Source organism: Carettochelys insculpta, chromosome 9 (assembly GCF_033958435.1).
Source record: "Carettochelys insculpta isolate YL-2023 chromosome 9, ASM3395843v1, whole genome shotgun sequence".
Lineage (NCBI taxonomy): Eukaryota > Metazoa > Chordata > Testudines > Carettochelyidae > Carettochelys > Carettochelys insculpta.
Window position 1 is genome coordinate 28,630,181 of NC_134145.1, and position 21,422 is coordinate 28,651,602.

General features: G+C 47.0%; 1 protein-coding gene across 10 annotated transcripts in view; it reads right to left on the reverse strand.

Annotated features, from left to right (window-relative positions):
• TTLL7 (tubulin tyrosine ligase like 7) overlaps positions 1-21,422 on the reverse strand; it is a 103,864-nt gene that overhangs the window by 55,016 nt on the left and 27,426 nt on the right. For 8 of the 10 annotated variants that reach the window (XM_075003207.1, XM_075003208.1, XM_075003204.1 and 5 more), the window contains exons 6-9: positions 18,000-18,158; positions 15,127-15,343; positions 9,692-9,856; positions 8,851-9,009 (exon numbers count right to left, since the gene is read on the reverse strand). In XM_075003207.1, coding sequence (XP_074859308.1) covers positions 8,851-9,009; positions 9,692-9,856; positions 15,127-15,343; positions 18,000-18,158 — 700 coding nt within the window. Of the gene's footprint in view, positions 1-8,850; positions 9,010-9,691; positions 9,857-14,420; positions 15,096-15,126; positions 15,344-17,999; positions 18,159-21,422 lie in introns of those variants that run through there. The other 2 variants (XM_075003206.1, XM_075003211.1) reach the window with 2 other exon arrangements.

A 21,422-nucleotide genomic window follows, 5' to 3' on the forward strand; every position in this document is an offset into this window, starting at 1 on the left:
TGAATCTACACTAAATTAGTTCAATATGCCTGGCAAACAACATTTAAGATTAATTATGTCTCTTACCTCTAGTAAAATATGAAAGAACTCAACTAAATATGAAAATAAAGCATATATGACTCCCCCACCCATATAGTATACTGCTCCAGCAATCAGAGCACCACAGCAGTTGACTAATACTACCCCATATGCACACACAGAGAGAATCGAGGCACAATCTGACTCTAGTTTTACAACTATTATGGGTGGCATATTCCAGAATCCTCATCTTCACGTTTACTTGCACTTGACAGCAGGCAAGGATGGCTACTCTGGAGCTGCCACGGGGCTTCAGTGGGGCTGGAGCTGCAGCCCTTAGCAGTGGGTCTGCAGCCGGGGCCTGAGCCTGCAGCAGTGCACCTGCTGCCAAGGCTAGAGCCTGTGGCAGAAGGGCCAGACCCATGGCCCTCAGCAGTGGGTCCGTGGTCAGGGTCAGAGGCCATGGCCGGTGGCAGCAACAGTGGGACGAGAGGGAGGGCTGGCAGCAGTGGGCTGCAGCAGGCAGCATCAAGGATGGGGCTGAACATAGGGGAGGTCAGCCAGGGCCACAATTGGCACAGAAGAGGGCTGGGGACCTCCCCTGATCCAGCAAATCCCCTTCTTCAGGACTAGTCAGGTCTCCAAGGTGCCAAACGTGGGAGGTCCAACCTATACAGAACAGACCATTACAAGTCAAAATTAAAAAAAAGTCCCTGCTGCATCTGGTGGTGCCATTTTCTTTTCTGAACTGACAAGCTAAGGCCATATCTTGTGGAAGAGGTTCATTCATTAAGGCTACGTCTACACTAGCCCAAATCTTCAAAATGGCCATGCAAATGGCCATCTCGAAGATTACTAATGAGGTGCTGAAATACATATTCAGCGCCTTATTAGCATGCTGGCGGCTGCGGCGCTTCAAAATTGCCACAGCTAGCTGCCACGCAGCTCATCCAAACAGGGCTCCTTTTCGAAAGAACCCCGGGAAATTCGAAATCCCCTTATTCCTATCAAGAGAGCTAAGGAATCAGCAGATAGGAAAGAGAAGTTACTCACCGTAGTAACGATGGTTCTTCGAGATGTGTCCCTGTGGGTGCTCCACAATAGGTGTCGGGCTCGCCCGGCGCCGCAGATCGGAATTCTTCCAGCAGTATCTCCTGGATCGCGCATGCGCCGGCGCACGCCGCTCCCTTGCACGTCCCCAGCCACGTGCGCGATCCGGTCCCCACCAGTTCCTTGACCAACCGCCTCGGATGCTCCTGAAAAACACTAAACAGAGATCCGAAGCGGGGAGGATGGGCGGGTGGTGGAGCACCCACGGGGACACATCTCGAAGAACCATCGTTACTACGGTGAGTAACTTCTCTTTCTTCATCGAGTGTCCCCGTGGGTGCTCCACAATAGGTGACTACCCAGCAGTAACCCAAGTAAGGAGGTGGGTAATCGGTTTATGTGCAGCTTGCCCCCGAAAGGACTGCTGTCGACAGACGGGTGTCCTCTTGGTATACCCGATGTAATGCATAATGTTTGCCGAAGGTGTCACAAGATGACCAGGTCGCCGCTCTACAGATGTCTTTTAACGCGATGCCCTTGAAGAAGGCTGTTGATGCCGCCACCGCCCTGGTGGAGTGAGCCCTAGGCGGGGCCAGCAAAGGAGTCTTTCGAAGCTCGTAGCACATTTTTATACAGGACACAATGTGCTTTGAGATTCTCTGTGAAGAGAGACCCTCTCCTTTTGACCGGGGAGCGAGAGAGACTAGAAGTCTGTCCGTTTTCTGGAAGGACTTAGTTCTGTCTGTGTAGAAGGCCAATGCCCTCCTCACGTCCAGGAGATGTAGGCGTGCCTCCTTGCCGGAGCTGTGAGGCTTCGGGTAAAATGAGGGTAAAACTATTGGTTCGTTAAGGTGGAACTCTGAAGAAACTTTCGGAACAAAGGCTGGGTGCAGCCATAAGGTTACCGCCTCCTTTGAGAATACTGTGCAGGGCAGCGTTGCCATAACTGCTGTGAGCTCACTCACCCTGCGAGCTGACGTAATTGCAAGGAGGAATGTTGTTTTTATCATAAGCAGATGTACGGGAACTGTGGCTAAGAGTTCAAATGGTGGGCCCGTTACCGTGCTGAGCACCAAGTCCAAATTCCACGATGGTGGAAGCGGTCTCCGAGGGGGGTACAGGTTTACCAGCCCCTTCAGGAACCTGGTAACAATAGGATGGGCAAATACCGTGGGCCCCTCCTCTGCATGCCGAAAAGCAGATATAGCGGCGAGGTGGACTTTTAGCGAGGATAGGGAAAGCCCGCCCCTCTTGAGGTCCAATAAGTATTCTAGTATTACAGGTATAGGAACGTCAAGGGGAGCTAACTGCTTGGCGGAACACCAGGCAGTGAATCGAGTCCATTTCTGCTTGTAGGTCTTCCTGGTGGAGGTCCTTCAGCTACTTTCCAGGACTTGTTGTACTCCTTCCATACATGTGCTTTCTAGGGAGCTGAGCCATGGATTAGCCATGCTTGTAGGCGCAGACCTTGAGGGTGTGGGTGCACTATGGACCCCTCAACCTGCGTGAGTAGCTCCGGCGCCACCGGAAGGGGGAGCGGTGGGCGGTCCGACATGCGCAGAAGCAAGGGGAACCATTGCTGTCGATCCCACGTTGGGACTACTAGAATCATGCGGGCTCTCTCCCTTCTGGCTTTCTGCAATACCTTGTGGATGAGCACTGTGGGGGGAAACGCATAAAGTAGGGGGCCCTTCCATGAAATCGTGAATGCGTCCCCCAGGGACCCCCGCCCCAATCCTGCCCTGGAGCAGTACTGGGGGCACTTCTTGTTGTGCTGACTGGCAAACAGGTCGATCTGGGGAAACCCCCATGTGTGAAAGATCGGTCGTAGCAGATCGGAGTGGATCTGCCATTCGTGTGTGAGTGCGAAGCGCCTGCTCAGCTGGTCTGCTTTCACGTTGCGAGCTCCCGGCAAATACGAGGCTTTCAACGTTATCTTGTTGGCGATGCACCAGTTCCACAGCCGAACTGCTTCCGCACATAGGGCATGGGATCGGGCTCCTCCTTGTCGATTTATATAAAACATAGTGGAGGTATTGTCTGTATTGATCCCGACTACTTTGCCTTGTATGTGGTCTCGAAAATGTTTGCAGGCGTTGAACACTGCTTTGAGCTCCAGTATATTTATGTGCAGTGACTGTTCCACAGGGGACCATAGTCCTTGCGTCACCTTGTTGCCGATGTGTGCTCCCCATCCCATGTGGGAAGCGTCGGTAGTAAGAAAAATAGAGATTTGTGGTTGGTGAAAGGGTACCCCTGTTAGCAGGTTCTTGGGGTTTACCCACCATGCCAGGGATCTGCGCACCTCTGTCATGGGCGATACCACCCTGCGGACAGTGCGGGATGCCGGTTTGTAGACACTCACCAGCCAATGTTGTAGGCTGCGCATGTGCAATCTGGCATTCTGCACCACAAACGTCGCTGCCGCCATGTGGCCCAGAAGCTGCAGGCACATTAAGACCGGCACCGTGGGGCTGTATGTAATGACTTGCACCAGCGAACTAATGGCGCGAAAGCGGGCGTCGGGTAGATACACCCTTGCTGTAATAGAGTTTATACGTGTCCCTATAAACTCTATGTCTTGTGTAGGGTCGGCCTTTGACTTCGCGAGGTTGATGACTAGGCCCAGCGAAGAAAACGTGTCTGCTATTACGCGTATCATGCGTAGGACCTCTACCTTCGAGGCCCCTTTCAATAGGCAGTCGTCCAGGTATGGGAATATAAATACCCCGTCTGTGCAGGTAGGCTGACACCACTGCCAGGGTTTTGGTAAAGACTCTGGGGGCCGAGGAGAGGCCAAACGGGAGAACCTTGTACCGGAAATGCTCCTTGCCTACCATAAAACGGAGGAAGCGCCTGTGCGCCGGCTGGATCGTTATATGAAAGTAAGCATCTTGTAAGTTGAGGGCTGCAAACCAATCTCCATCGTCCAGTGCCCTGAGTATGGAGGCGACTGTGATCATCCGAAAACGTTGTTTGCGTAAGTACCGGTTGAGACCCTGAAGATCTACGATGGGCCTCCAGCCTCCTGTTTTCTTCTCTGTGAGGAAGTACCGTGAATAAAAGTATTTCCCCCGGAATTGCTCCGGCCCTCTTTCCACCGCCCCTATGAACATAAGATGGTCCACCTCCTGTTTGAGTCTCGCCTCGTGGGAAGCATCCCTGAGGAGGGGCCTGGGAGGAGGTTTCGGCGGTGGGAGTGACTGGAAGGTGATCACGTAACCTGTGGCTATGATCTCCAGTACCCATTTGTCTGCGGTGATCTTTTGCCATTGGGAGTGAAACGGTCGGAGGAGATGATGGAACATGAACTGGGAATGGCATTGCGTAATGGTAGTGATAGTGCAGCCCTCGACATGCCCGTCAAACTTGTTGCCTTTGGGCCTGCCCCGAGGATACACGGCTTTGTTGAGAACGTCGCCTGGGAGTTCTGTACTGTTGCTGCTGTTGACGTAGCCCTTGGTCGTAGCCCCGTTGGTACTGAGCACGCTGTGGTTGGTAGGGGTATCGTCTTTGCTGAGGGTAATACTTTTTCTTCCTATATGGAGGGATATAAATACCCAGAGTTCTAAGTGTAACTCTGGAGTCCTTACTGGAGTGGAAGACCAAGTTGGTGGAGTCTGCAAACAACTTCTGCGTGTCAAAGGGAAGATCCACAATCTTCGCCTGCAGATCCCTCGGGATACCCGATGTCTGGAGCCAGGATTCTCTACGCATGACCACTGCTGTAGCCGTTGAGCGTGCCGCCATGTCCGCCACGTCCAGGGCGATCTGGACTCCCGTTCTCGAAGCCGCGTAGCCCTCTTGCACAATTGCCTTTAGCACCGGCTTCTTATCTTCTGGAAGCGAATCCATGAGAGAAGTAAGCCTGGAGTAATTATCAAAATTATGGTTCGCTAGATGTGCTGCATAGTTTGCCATTCTCAATAGCAGGGTGGAAGAGGAATATACCTTCCTGCCAAACAGCTCTAGCTTCTTGGCATCTTTGTCTGAACCCCCCGATTTGTACTGAGAAGTCTTTGATCTCTGCTGAGACGATTCTACCACCGATGAGTTTGGTTGTGGGTGACTAAAAAGGAACTCCATGCCCTTCGCCGGGACGAAGTACTTCTTATCCGCTCTCTTGTTCATAGGCGGAGCAGAGGCCGGGGTCTGCCATATGGTAGTGGCGGACTCCATAATGGCTTCGTCGAGCGGGATAGCGATTTTGGATGAAGCCGGGGGTCTCAAATTTTTTAGGAGTTTGTGATGTTTCTCCTGCACTTCTGCCGTTTGGATGCCTTGCATAAAAGCCACCCTTTTAAACAGCTCCTGAAACTGTTTGAGGTCATCTGGGGGAGCGACATCCCTGGGGGCCGTGGCCTCGTCAGGGGAGGACGAGGAGGAACCACTAGGGTAAACCTCCCTCGAACTCTCAGGTTCCTGCAGCCGATGGTACACCCGCTCGCTGGAGGGTTGCGAAGGAAAGTCTCAGGGTTCTAAAATTAACTTCCCTTGAGATAGCTGTGTTTCCGTCCCCGGCTGGGAGTGTCCACGGGGGTATTGGACGGCCAGGGGGGACCTGCCCCTAGGTGTCGGCCTGGGGTGTCTGTGTCCAGCATGATAAGAACGACCATGGCAGCACGGGCACGGGTCTGGGGATGGAGACCTGGACCACTCTCGGGGTGCGTACCCCCGATGTCTGGGAGAGCGAGATCTCCGCGACGATACAGATAACGGTGAAGCTGGTTTGTGGGAGTACTCCAGGGGATCCAATCCCAGAAAGGGTGAAGGTGGCCCAAGCCATGGTGATGTAGGTTGGAGGAACGGAGAAGGAGGCTCTGGATAGGCCGGTGGAGACCCACATCTTCTGCGTGGCGTGTGCAGCATAAGGGGAGGGCTTGTTGATAGCAGCATTGCAGCCCTGTCCGGAGAAGGGCTGCGGTGCCGGGTTTTCGCTCTTGCCTTCCCCCTCCCCTGCGGGGCTGGCACCGCCCCCTCCCGTGCCAGGGATCTCAGCCCCGCTGTCAGCGCCGCGCTCGGCCCGCTCAGCTGCGGTGCCGCGTGGATAACGTTCTCCGGTGCCTGCAGGCTCCGTGCCTGTTGGCCCTGCACCGCTGGCGCCGCAGGGGTCGGTGCCGCCTGTGGCAATGCCGCTGGTTCCGGCGCTTGCCTGGCCGCCGCCCTAGCTGCTGCACGTGCTGGCTGCTTGGTAATCGGAGGCTCAGCCTCTGCCACATGCACTGCTGCGCTGCCGCTTGTTTGGGTATGCGGCTGGGGGCTGTGTGCTCCGTCCGTCCTGCTCGCTGAAACTGCCGGCAGGGATCGAGCTGGGGAGAGCTTCCTCTGTTTCTGCACCGAGGGGGTGAGGGAAGCCGCCTCCCTTTTGTGGAGCCCTGAGGGCCCCTCTGGTTGAGGCCTCTCAGGCAAGTCGGGCTGGAGAGCCTTATCAAACAGGAGCATTTTCAGCCGCATTTCTCTGTCTTTCCTGGCCCTGGCCGTGAGCTTAGCACAGTGGGAACACTTCTGGGTAACGTGTGATTCCCCCAGGCACCGAATGCATTTGCTATGCCCATCGGAGGCCGGCATAGCTTCGCAGCAGGACTCACACTTTTTAAAGCCTGAAGAGGACATCGCGGTGAGTCTTTTTGCTGTTAATCGGGCACTTAGCACTTAATTCATGCCTGTTTACCCGTCGCGGACAACGGCCTGCAGCGGCGGGAGGCCTACTGGCCTACACGTCCACGCGTCTTCTCCGCTCCTCTCTCTCTTTTTATTATATATATTTTTTTTTGAAAGAAAAAAGAACAACAATTTACACGTAAAAACTCTAGCTAATCTGACTCTGGCCGTAGCCTGAGTGGATTCCGTCTGCAGCTGATGGCGGTTGAGAAGGAACTGGCGGGGACCGGATCGCGCACGTGGCCGGGGACGCGCAAGGGAGCGGCGCGTGCCGGCGCATGCGCGATCCAGGAGAAACTGCTGGAAGAATTCCAATCTGCAGCGCCGGGCGAGCCTGACACCTATTGTGGAGCACCCACAGGGACACGCGATGAAGAATGAGGAGATTTCAAAGTTCTCGGGATCCTTTTGAAAAAGAGCCTTGTCTGGATGAGCCACGCGGCAACGAGACGTGGCAATTTCAAAGAGCCGCAGCTGCCGGCATGCTAATGAGGCACTGAATATGTATTTCAGCACCTCATTATAGTAATCTTTGAAATGGCCATTTCGAAGATTTGGGCTAGTGTAGACACGGCCTAAATGGCTTGATCCTACATTTTGCCAAGCATTAGGGAATGATCCAGCAAAACACTTAAATAAGGGCTTAGTGGTAGGTCCTTGAAGAGCTCTGCTGAAGTCGATGGGATTACTTATGTTCTTATGTTCTTACTCTCATGCTTCAAGTTAACATGTGCTTACACCCAACAGGATCAAAGTCCAAAAGCTGTAAATGCCATCTACAAAATAATGGATTCATGGTGTTATACCATGTTAAAAGTGACAGACTTGCACCCTATCTTAACTCAGAAAAGGTCACAGTGTTTTCACAAAATAAAAAGCTAGTTTCTAAGCTAGAAATGGAAAACAAACCTTACCAAAGGAATCCATAGGTCTCCTCCTCCATAACTACCACTGTTTAAAATGCGGAGACATGTCAATCTTCTCTTATTGTGGAGATGAAGCTTGAAGACGTTCTGCACATCACCTTATGGAAGCAGTATCTTCCCCTCTGCCACCAAACCCCTGAACTCATTTACAGTCATCATCCTTCCAGCTAGGGAGGGCTGTTCTGGACACCCTTAAGACTTACCAAATATTTGTACTTAATTGGCCAGAGACATCTAACTGCATCTACCTGGACAAAATGCAATTAATTTAGAGGAGCTGATTCTGCCACCTTTATTCACACGGAGTAGTTGCACAGAACCCTGTGGACTCCTCACAGAGGAAAACAATCCTCCATTTCAATGAGGGTGGTCTCAGGCTGACAGTGTACAAGGAAGCCAGAGTTACAACCTCTCACAAAAGTTGTATGTGAACTTTAAAGTGGCCAAGACCTCCTATCTTATAGAGCTGGAAGGGACCTTCAGAGGTCATTGAGTCCACTGCTCTCCCCTAAGGGCAGGACCAATCACCATCCCTGACAGATTTTTTTTAAACGTATTTGCCCCAGATCCCGAAACAGCCCCCTCAAGGATTGAGTTCACAACCCTGGGTTTAGCAAGCCAGTGCTCAAGCCACTAAGCTACCTGAAATACAACACCCAGAACAAAACACTACTGTTCCCTTACCCCAAACTTCCCAATTTCAGGCTCATTCAAGAGCACCAGTTGAGTAATATGGCAGCATGTTGGTTACATGTCTCTGCATGCTACAAAAAAAGCAAGCTGTGTCCATGCACCAGTGTGTAACTCCAAAGCGCCAATGAAAGGCTCTGGCAGTGGAAGCCAGTGAGGGATAGGCTGAGCCTGAGCGTTCTTTCCCTGCTGTCCTGCTATTATACTGCTAAAGACACCAAAGTCGATGGAAAGGCACAGTTTGGGTGCATAGAAAGCTTTAGAGCTGGTACTGTATTCACTCTACTCATCTGGGCTTATCTCATGATAAGGGGACTACTTATGTATATTTGTGGCTGAAAGAAGCATGCAGTGTACACATATTTTTAGAAGGATGAGTGCTATCTATTTAATCAGCGGTACCTCTCCCTACCATGCTTGGATTTTCCTTGAAAGTGCCCGCATGAAAGCATAGGCAAGGCTTCACAATACTTGGCATGCTTTACATTCTGACACAGCGCTTTACCTCCAGTAGCCATGGTTTCAGTTTTCTGTCCAGCAGAATATCAAATCCCAGGACTTCAAAGCAGACACTGTCACTTCCTGGAGCTTGGCCTGGTCTGCACATACGATAAGCATGAAGGACGTGTGGTTCTGCTACTATAAGAGTCTTCACCACTAGTTCCTGTGAGGATTGTTCACAAAGTTACGTTAGAACTGCGGGCAATGAGATCATCATGTTTTGAGATAACTCATAACCAAGTTTTTCATCATCTCAGAAATGTAGTCGTGTTAATCTGTATCTTCAAAAAACAACAAAAGTCCTGTAGCACCTTAAAGACTAACAATATTTATTAGGTGATGAGCTTTTCATATTCAAGTCTTCTAATACATTCATGACCAAAGGAATTGTCTAGGTCTGTAATATATGGTTATGAGAAGATTGAACAAATTATTGCTGTATTTGAGAGTAGTTTCAAGGAATTACATAGGAATTCAAGGAAGTCCATTTTAAAGGATTTAAGCATAACTCTAGTCCTTTATCAAGCAGTTAGCATTGAGTTTAATTTTAGCATTGAGTTTAATTTTTCCCTGCCTTACATCTTGTGCAATTCCATTCTTATTAAGGGTTAAGCGATATATAGGTGAGAGCAGCATTTTCTACAGATGTATCAATATCTCCCTAATAGTCTTATTGCAACTAATTCACTCTGTGTCTTCTGATGTGCATTATTGAGAACTTGGGTTAATAATAATACTGAAATATACATGGTGGTTTCCAAGTAAAATCTAAAGATGACTGCTGAAAATCATTTTCTAAATTCATATGCCTTATAGCCATACATCATTAAGTGGTTTTATCTTACTGAAATATCACTCCAGAACTTGGAAACATCGAGGTGATTTGTTTGGAGAAACTCAGTAAACCATTTTATGGAGCGTTTACTGCCTTTATCTTCTGTTTCATCCCGTTCAAAATGCTCATTATGTTTATTCACAGAGTAGTTGGTCAGATGCATATACAACTGGCTCTGCAAACAGGGAAAGGTATCAAATATCTCATAAATATGGATCTGGAACATGTTGTTTAAAATAATTTAAAAATAAAACCTAAGAAATTGAAATACAAGCATTTTAATGTTATATAAAGCACGACATATTGTAAGATATAATTTATTTCTATAAAAAAGATGAATTCATATTCTGAGTTTCATATCCCACTTAATGAAATAAACCCACTTTCTTACATGAAGCTCAGGTATAATTAGCTTTTGGGAAGACTTTCTACACTGACTCATGCAGCCCTGATAAATCAAAGTTCTTAGCATGTGCTTAAATTTAAGCCAACTGAAGTCAGTGGGACTACTCAAGATATGCTTAATCGCTTTGCTGGACTGGGGCCTATGTGTGTCGCCGATCTTTATAGATCCAACAAAAAGAGAAACAAGAAGAATTTGTCCACAGAATAGTTAATATGCATGCCCACTATCAGAGGTGCCAGGAAAATGTTACTAAAGTATTTGTCTTTACTGAGACAGGTGGTAATACCTCCATCCCTAGAGGTTTTTAAGTCCTGGCTTGACATAGTCATGGCTGGGATGATTTAGTTGGGGTTGGTCCTGCTTTCGGTCCCTTCCATGCTCCTGAGGTCCCTTCCAGCCCTAGAATTCTATGATTCTATGAGCCATCTCATTCACAGACTATTCCCCTTTCAGTTTTTACTGTACTCTGTTCATGAGAAATATTCTCATAAAGAAGATCTTGTTTATCTACTGCATTTGTGCTCTGTTTTCTCCACTCTTGCAGTTGTCAGTAACGCTCAGGCCCAGGTATTAGAGAAACGGCCATTCCAGTGCAGAACATCAATGCCACGTAACTAACAATGTTTGTTTTTATTTTATATAAAAATGTAAACAAGTATTAATTCATGTATTCAGTTGTGTTTAGCAGTTGGAAACAAAGTTGAACCAGACTGGGCACTTAGAAGAGGGCATGAGGCCTGCAGAAGGGTAGCAAAGAGATAAAACATTGAATAAAAACAAAACATGCATTTGAAAAAGGACATAAATACAATGACATTTTCAAAGTGATGTGTTTGATGGTGAACAGAACTTAAACAGAACTTCGAAGTAGAGAAGTTGAAATAAGCTATTTCGACGCATAGGGTCCATACATCCTCCAGGGCTGGTGCCGTCGCCGTTCAACATCGACATAGGAAAGTGCTACATTGAAATGGACCTCACAAGGGAGCGTCTACACACAAAAGCAGCCCCAATTGGAAAAAGGGGGCTAGGAAAGCCTGCGGACAGGGTCACAGGGCAGACTAGCCCGTCTGGGGCAACAGCAAGCCGCTCCCTTCAAGGGCCCCTCCCAAACACACTCGGCCTGCACAGCACAAGGTTCGCAGAGCCGACAACCAGTTGCAGACCCCGTGCACATAGCATGGACCCCAGCTGCAGCAACAGCAGCAGCCGACAGAAGCCCTCAGGGCCGTATGCGAGGCAGGGGCTGCCCTGCTCGGCACCGCAGAGGAGGCCACCCAGCACCTCCTGGAAGACGAGCTCTCCTCCTCGGAGGATGAAGGAGCTGCCCCAGACCATCATGAGGACCTCCCAGCCTGACTCCACCCACCGGGCACACTGCTGGCTATGGAGGTACCCCGCCAGCACAGAGTGGTGGGAGCGCCTGGTCCTCGAGCAGTGGGACAACGACCACTGGCTCCGGAATTGCCGGATGAGCCGGCAGACATTCCTTGAGCTATGCCAGTGGCTCACCCCGCGGCACCAGCACACCCCTATGTGGCATGCCCTCACCGTCAAGAAACAGGTCGGCATCACTGTCTGGAAGCTGGCCACTCCAAACAGCTACCGATCCATAGGACAGCAGTTCGGTGTGGGCAAGGCCACCGTCAGGGCTGTTGTCATGGAGGTAAGGAGGCCCGGGTGGGGACCCTGGGGTGTTGGGGGCCTGGGGGAGAGGGACCTGGGGGAGGGGAGAGCCCGGGGGGTGGGAGGGACCCCAGAAAGGGGAGAGCCCGGAGGGTGGGGGCCAGGCACACCCTGCACACCCCTTACGGGTGCTCATGTCCTCCTCAACAGGTGGTCTGTGCCCTGAATGCTCTGCTGCTCCACAGGCTCGTGCAGCTCAGGGTCCTGGAGGCGGCCATCGTGGGGTTTGCCAGCATAGGGTTCCCCAACTGCTTTGCGGCACTGGACAAGACCCATATCCCCATCCCCTCCCCAGAGCACAGCGGAGGATGCTTCATGAACAGGAAGGGGAACAGGAACACGGTGGTCCTCCAGGCCATGGTGGACAGCCAGGGCCGCTTTCAGGACACACGTTGGCTGGCCTGGCAGCAACCATGATGCCCACGTTTTTAGGAACTCAGGCCTGTGCTGGAGGCGGGGAACTACATCTCCCAGAAGGAGATTCCTCTGGGGGGACACCACCACGCCCCTCAGCCTCGTGGCGGATGCAGTTTACCCCCTCCAGCCCTGGCTCATGCGCCCCTACATGGGCCACGTCAGCACCAGCCAGGAGCAGTTCAGTACCCCCCCCGAATCATGTGCGCCAGGTGATCGAGCAGACTTTCGTCCACCTCAAACATCGCTGGAGGTGCCTCACCTGCCTGGACGCGGGGCTCCCCAGCATCCCCCAGGTTGTGGGCACATGCTGCGCACTCCATGACCTGGTGGAGAGCAAGGGGGAGGCCTTCATGCAGGGCTGGGCTGTGGAGGCGGGCAAGGCCTACCCCCCTCAGCTGATGGCCGCCATGGAGGGCTATTTCGACACAGTGGGACACAGATCGTCTACACATGCCCTACTTCGACGTTGGACATCCAAATAGGGCCCTATTCTCATCTTCTGATAGGATTAGCAATTTCGACATCTTGCCACCTTACGTCGATTTCAACTTCAAAATAGCGCACAGTGTGTGTAAATGCACCGCATGCTATTTCGAAGTTGGGCCAACTATTTCGAAATAGCCAACTAGTGTAGACGTGGCTTAAGTAACCTAAATTTAGCAATATGTTTCTTTTCCATTTAATTACTCACTGAGTTATGTGCAGGTTCTTCCAATGTGAGCACTAATCAGCTGCACTGCTGTACTACGACACAAGTCTGACCTTATTGTTGAATTGAGGGGTAGCAGATGTTGCTACAGGCTGAACCTCTCTAGTCCAGCACCCTCAGAACCTGACCTGTGCCCAATGAGAGACCATGGGAGGCCAATATTGTCTAGCATGTTACCAACACTTCCACTGCTTATTCGTCTCTTAAAAGACATTTAGGGGTATAACAGCTAAATAACAGCATAGAACACTGAAAACCAGGACTAGTGGCTCTAAACTAACTTTATGGGGCCACAGGAAACTTGGCTACACCCATGATAAGTGGTCATCCAGTGAACTAAAATCATGCCAGATTAGATGTTGGCAGACGAGAGAGTGCTGGACTGGAAAGGTTCAAACTGTACAAATCTTTCTGTCCCAATTCCATTTGATTTGGTAAAAAGGAAACAACTTGTCATATTATGTATTTCACTGCAATTACTTTTATTTGAAACATTTAATAGCCCACTTTCAGGTTAGCTACCAATTTACTGGGTTAACACCATACAACACAGCTTTCTGCAATGGTTTCTAATTTCTGTTGTATTAGATCAAAGCCCACAGTCTTGACTAGTTACAGATGTCATCTTGCCAAATCTTGACTAAATGAAATTGCTTTCCAGATGATGATGAAATAAAAGCCTTTCCAAAACATGAGTTTAATAATTTAATAATCTTCACTCTAAAAATATTTGGATTTTTAGATTATTGGAGATGAGCCAGGTAACTTAAAAGCAACACAAGTAAATTGATGAATTCTGATATTGGCAGATTTCAGAAAAGACAAAAGAACTGTTTATGAGGTCCAAATTAAAGGGAAAATAGCAATGCTAGAAAAGAAAATGTTGAAGGAGGGAGTCCTGGGAGAACTCTGATTGTTCTCTTCCTTATTTACCCAATCACATCGCATATTTCAGTGACACTGGCAGCCTACTAATACAAAAAATATTCAAAGCAACCAGTTCCGAAGACAAATTTTGATAATTTCATGGAAAAGATGAGTGGCAGATAAATTTACATAGGAATATTAACAGAAGCAATGGACAAAGTAACCTTATGCAACATCTTGTAAGAAATCATGCAGCCCAGTGTTTCTTAATCTTTTTGAGACCACAGAACAAACAAACAATATTTTTTATGCAGCACACCTACAAAAATTTTCTTCCAACAGCCCTGGTCTGTGGCATCTTGGAGCACATTGTGGGCCTGGACACACCTTTCCCACTCTTCAAACTCAACATTTAACTGGTTAACTAATGGTTTTACAAACCTAATTAATATATATCTTTTGTGATTTGGTGCATTCCCCCGAGTTTGCAAGTAAAGCAGCCAAATATATAGTTCAAAAAGCAGATACATATGAGGTGGCAGTTGCTATTGGGTTCTGCTGCTCACTCCACTCTTCTACTGTGTGAACCATTCCCTGGCAGACTTCACTGCTTCTGATAACACTTCCCTTAAAACCACAGTAACCATCCCTCACCTGGAGTGACTCTGACTGCTGATGGCAATAGCAATTGTTATCAGTCCACATACCAGCTCTGATCCCTTCTGATTCCTCTTCTGCACAGCATCCCAGATCCCTGACTGACAGAGCAGGATTGATTTTGTGCCCATTCAAATCAATGGCAAAATTCATATACTTCAGTGATGCAGGATAAGCCCAGAGATGCCACTTTCTCACCTCCAAAATATGAAGTTTTGAATAATTATAAATTCAATATAACCACTGTCGATGGGACCCTCCACAGTTCTCCCTGCTCTGGGTTTGAATATTAATAATGATTACCTTTTTCTCTCTCTTTTTGGAATAAGTTTTTTGGAGGCAACAAAACAGAGTAGTTTGAAGATTATTTTATCGCCAGTGAGGATACAGCATCATGTTCTACACAGCAACGCCAATAACGAATTAACTGTCTTGAAGGCTGTTTTTTTAATCTTCTTAAGTGTCTCGAAGGCTTTTATTTCATTTACAGTCTGAACTTTAAGCTGACAAGAGCAAGGTCCTGTTTGGCAAATATAAAACTAATTCTGGATTTGAAAGTCTAAATTATAAGTTAATATGGACATTTATTTTCCCTTCTCCAAATGCTAATATTTCTATTTATCTGGCATTCATTCAATCATCCCCTTCAAAAATATTTAATGCTATTACCGTACATGATACATTGGGACTAGCATCCACTTACCAAATTAGAATCACTGGGAGGATGGTACTTCTCTGTGCCCATTCTCACAAGTCCGTCGTGATACAAAAATATTTTTAATGGATCACAGGATGTTACCAGAATGTACACTCGTAAATCAAACTTGTAACCTTCCATAAGAAATGGTTTGTCAAGGTATTCTTGAACAATCAAGTGATCCTGAGCTTGCAGTTTTTCTCCACTTCTTATCAGAGAGATGCTGGTTAAAACAAAGGTTAATTTAGAACACTAAAATTTGACACAACACTTTGAAGTACACTCATCCCTTGTTTAACAAGTACTTTACTTATGAGCATTCGCTAAAACCTGGAACATATATACCTACCTTTATGCACTATATGAGTGAACTTCCCTGCTTATATGAGCAGGGTGCCTGGCCAGGGGAGCGGGGAGACCCACAAACCCTTAGCCTGGCTCAGCTCCAGCAGTGGGGTCTCTGGCTGGGGTCAGGGAGACCCGCAGCTGGAGCCATCTCCCTCCGTCCCCTCAGACTTGCAGCTGTCTGACAGCCTTGCAGCTGGGGGAAGAGAGGGAGAAGGCTCTCAGCCTGGTTCCCTTCCCTGCAATGGCACGAACATGAAACTGACCAGCCATGAGCTGATGAGTTTCCCGGCCCTGCAGGCCACCGGGAGACTGGAACCAGCCTGCCCCTGGTTCCAAGCTCCTGCCACTCTGGGACCCAGGAAACTGACCAGCCCTGGTGGTTCCTGGCTCCACTCCCCTAGCAAGAAAATTCAAGTTATGCAGCAGTTGCAGGAATAACCCCTGGGTAACTCCAGGGTTCAGTGTATTAGACCCACCGCACCCATTCCGCAGATCTCACCCTCAGCCAGTTTTTAACTGCCCTACATGGTCCCAAGCTGCCTCCAGCCTTAAAACCTCCCAGCAGCTGCAAACCTCCTCCAGTCTTAGACCCCCTCCCAGCAGCCAAAACCACCCCCAGGCTTACACCCCCCCAGCATCCCCAAACTGCCCCCAGCTTTACAGCTCCCCAGCAGCCCCAAACCACCCCCAGCATTAGACTCTCCCTGCAGCCCCAAAATTCCCCCAGTCTTAGCCCCCCCAGCATCCCTCAACAGCCCTAGCCTTAAACACTCCTGCTCCTCCTTCAGCCTCTTCACCACGGCTGCTAGTCTGGTTGGCTCCCCCAGCCCTCCTGCTCTCAGCAATTAATGCCAGTGTTAAGATTTCAGCACCTAGGCATAAGGTAATTGCTATCTCTAGTGACAGAGATAACTGCTGGAGATGGCAGCTATCACTATTGATAGATATCTACCTGAGGCAGCAGTATTAAGAAACTGCAAATGGCTTCTTTAATAGCCACACGCAGCTGGAAATTGCCCAGCTGGCGACATTTAACAAATCTAATGGGACCCATGTTTGGGTCACAACCCATAGGTTGGAAATCCCTGCTCTACATACATACACTACAGCCTATTTCTTGTGCCAAACTATTCAAATACATCAGAAAAGTACCTAACCTCAATATGTTTATGTCACGTTACAAGCACTTAGAACAAACTGGAGACTTCTATATGTATTTTAATGGGAATTTAGCGTCGTTCTTATGAGTTTTCACCTACAAGCAGAAATTTGGGAACCAATTGTGCTCATCTAGTGAGGGATGAGTGTACATTTCTATAGCTGACCAGCTAGAGAACCATCTTACTTCCATTAACAATATAGATATTTAAGCATCTTAATTGAATGACACAGCAAATATGACATTCACTTATGTGCTTGTATTGCTTCCTGTACTTGACACCACTGAAGTGGGATGAAGAAAATCAATACACCTTTGAAGAATAATTTCTGCTGCTATTCATTTTACTAGCTAGAATAACGGGTTTCCCTTGGCTGTCTTGAAATACTAGGCATCATGACCAGTCACTGGCATTTAAGATTATTTCTTGCCATGCCACTCTAGAGGCTGACTCCCATACATTCTTCAGCTTAGATCTAGGTTTCAATGCCACCTCACTGATGAACTGATTTCAATGGAAATACTTGCAGAGTAACATGAGTTCAGGTGGCAGAATTAACCCCAATGTTTCCATACTCCAGTTTCCTCTCTCACACACAATCACATGTTTATCAACAGACTGGAAACATTAAACCCAAAATATATTAATTTTTAATATTTAATATATTTCAGGTTTTACACAACTAAGTGGCTGAGCTACCTAATATAATGAATTCCAGTACATTAAAATACATGTTGTAAATACTAAAGTTTGGAGATAAGGTAATAAAGCTGTGAAAATTTAGAGTTGAGGTTAAAGCTGATATACTTATCTTAGGCCCAGTTGTTCCGAAAACATCCCACTCCACTACTCTGGGTCCCACAGATAAAAGAATATTAACTATATAGTACTTTCGCAAAAAGAATCTTAATCTCAAAACCTGTTTGTGCCCATTATCAGCAAAAGCTTTCTGTAACAGAGACAAAATTCTCTTTTTACCATTTTCATTTAGCCTTATATCTTAGCTGTTACTGGTCTGTAGGCCTTCGTCAAAACAAGAGCCTTCTTACACTTGTAACCCAGAGGCAATGGCACCACTGACAACAAAAAGTAAAGCCTGCACAACAGCCTTATCTGAGAGCCAGCTGCCTTTTAGCTTGTGCAGTAGAGCACATGGCTTTAGCACTTAAGGTCACAGGTTCATTCCCTCCTGCTGATGGTGGTTGTTGGCCTTACATACTGATATTAATATTCACACATTAAACCCAGCAGTGTGAAGTAAGACACATGAAAATTAAGATGTGATCTCAAAAGCGACCCATTATTTGGAAATTATTTATGGAGATTTCACCTTTGTTTAGATAACACAAATAAGCTATTTAATTGCCTTACCCATGCCCCATTGCACCGTTAGCTGGTTTGACTATGAAAGTTTTCTGTCTTCGTTTCTTTTTCAGTTCCTTTACATAGTTCTGAAATTGCATATACTCTGCAGGGAAGATCCATGTTCGAGGAATAAAACTGTACTCCTGAGGCTGAGACTTGATCATTCTGCAAAAAGAGAAACTGAATTTAGAAAGCTTTTTCTACCTTCAAATTTAGACCTATTACACTTCAATCTACAGGACTAAATTGTATTCTGAACAGGAACTTGAAGAGCAAGTTTATTGGCATAATAGGAGGAAGAGGAAAACAAGAGCCAAACAGTTAAGAACACTTATCTATGCATTAATATATAAACAATCAGAACAATAAAATACGTTGCATGTTTGCATATCCTTATGCATCAATTCATTTCTCCTAAACATATGGCTTAATTAATAAAAATCATTAGTGATATTCTATCCTACCTACACTAAAATGTACGTGTAATTAAACTATATAGCATGTTCACAGATCTTTCTCCCCTTAGCAAAGACATCCCTCTTGTAATTATTGTATTTTGGTGGCAATATTTCAGCAGCATTTTATCCCTAGTGCAGGGGTGAACAAACTTTTTACATCAAGCCCCCGTTTTCATCCCTGCAATTAGCAGGGCACCTCCAACTCGTGCAAGGTAATCCAAACCAATGGAAATTTTGGTTATGGTCATACGGAAAAGAAAAATAAGCACCTTTTTTGCATGTGTAAGAAAATAAATGATGTAGAATGTAAAAAGTTAATTAATCAGTATATAAATGTGACTACACATACATAAAAACAGTAACATATTTCAACATTTTAATTAAATGGATGAGCCTCAGACCCAACAGCCAATCATGCTGTGCCCCCGCCTCATGAAATTTCATGCCCCCACTTTGTGCTCGCTTGCCCTGGGGCATTGGGGATAAATTTTGTGCAAGTCAGGGATGCAATCACATGTCTATACTAAAGATATTAATAAAAATACATATTGAAAAGTGTGTGTGTTTAGGTGGCACATGAGGAAGGAGAGAGAGTATATTTATATGAAATAAAGTCAGGAGGGACCTAAATTCATGTTTCCAGGATGGAAGAAGAAGAAATTTTGGTGGTGACAGGGACGAAAGAGGACTCAAATCACAAGAAGTTTATTGAACCCAAAAGAGGATGCAAAATGGTACCAGGAAGTCACTGGGTAAAAATTAAGGGAAAAGAAGAAAATGCAAAAAAGCCACTATTAGAAGGTTCTGCCAGTCCTAACTACATGACGCATCTGAAAAGTATGAATGTGCAGAGGCCACTCAAAGAAGATATGGGAGTTTAAAAAGAAAACTGGCAGCAGTATATGGCCCAAACTGATTTTTTTTAAGTAAATATAACATGGTGCAGTGCTTTCTCTCACAGGTTACAGATTTTGTTATATCCTTACTCTGCCAATGAAAGCAACAAGTTAGGAGGACTTGGATGTAAGTGGATTTGAAGTATCATTTCAGTGTTTCAGGCCAGCTATGAGACAAAGAGGGATTTCAATCGCCTCTGTTGGTAAGAGAAATGACAGAATTGCCAAGCACATCTGTAAGACCCAGACTGGAGCCAAAAACCTAAAAACACTGGTATAATAGACACACTGTCCCTGAATCTCCTGGCTAATTATACAAGAAACATTATAGAAATCACAATAGCCACTACAGTCTTTACACTAATCTCAATGTGTTCATTATACCCCACATTTACACATACGCATTGGAGAACACACCATGCACAGAGTGCCATATCATCCACAGTGACAAGCTAAGAACTAATATTTAAGCTACACTGCTTTACTCTCTACCTCTAAATATATTTCTGCCTCATCTAGCCACTAGCTAGGTTGGATTATTTAACCCCCCAAAATTATTTCTTATGCTACATTTTCCTTCACCATCAAAAGGATGTACGGTGTACATCGCAAGCTGTGGTACATGACAGACTGAAAAAAAATGACATTATTGCATCTTGGCATTTAACTAAACTACATTATTTAAATATTCAGCTTCCTCACTGGGTGTACACAGTTCCGGGGCATTATAATGTCGGTGCTACTTTTGTACTACATAATTCTCAGAACAGGGATTGTACCTCTTTTATACCAGTGAGCAGACTGTCTCAAATGTATATTGGAGAACTGCAGGATATTGTTACGCTTTGGTACCCACTTATGTTCAAAAAAATATATACAATTTTCTTTGCTCTTTTCCCCTCACTGTATCCCTGTTTGAAGAAGTATTCAACCTGGTACTTGGCTTTAAACACATGCTTGAGTGCTTTCCTGAATTAGGTCTACTTCATTAGAGTAGACCTGTTTCTTCTGTTATCTCTGTTCTGCTCTCTACTTTTCTGCCTTTCTTCTTGGCCTGTTCTCGCCTTCGGGTACTCTATAGTCCTTACCAAGAGGACTGAAGAGTACAAAACAGTAGAAAAGCAAGCTATTGTTCTTTGAGAGCTATTCTCACTAATAAATATGGTTATTCAGTCAGCCTGTATGCATTTTTTGATTCTCAGAATGTGTTCCCTGCCAAAGAAATCATAGGTTAAAAAAAACACACATAGGCTACGTCTACACGTGCACCCAACTTCGAAATAGCTTATTTCGATGTTGCGACATCGAAATAGGCTATTTCGATGAATAACGTCTACACGTCCTCCAGGGCTGGCAACGTCGATGTTCAACTTCGACGTTGCTCAGCCCAACATCGAAATAGGCACAGCGAGGGAACGTCTACACGCCAAAGTAGCACACATCGAAATAAGGGAGCCAGGCACAGCTGCAGACAGGGTCACGGGGCGGACTCAACAGCAAGTCGCTCCCTTAAAGGGCCCCTCCCAGACACACTTTCATTAAACAGTGCAAGATACACAGAGCCAACAACTAGTTGCAGACCCTGTATATGCAGCACGGACCCCCAGCTGCAGCAGCAGCAGCCAGAAGCCCTGGGCTAAGGGCTGCTGCCCACGGTGACCACAGAGCCCCGCAAGGGCTGGAGAGAGAGTATCTCTCAACCCCCCAGCTGATGGCCGCCATGGAGGACCCCGCTATTTCGATGTTGCGGGACGCGGATCGTCTACACGTCCCTACTTCGATGTTGAACGTCGAAGTAGGGCGCTATTCCCATCCGCTCATGGGGTTAGCGACTTCGACGTCTCGCCGCCTAACGTCGATTTCAACTTCGAAATAGCGCCCAACACGTGTAGACGTGACGGGCGCTATTTCGAAGTTACTGCCGCTACTTCGAAGTAGCGTGCACGTGTAGACGCAGCCCTTAGAACATAAAATATAGCATAACAAATTACTGATGTCAAGACCGTTTATTTAACAGTAGAGTTGCATCTATGGCTCTGTCTCATGATTTTGGAGCTTCCAGCATAGGAGGAAGC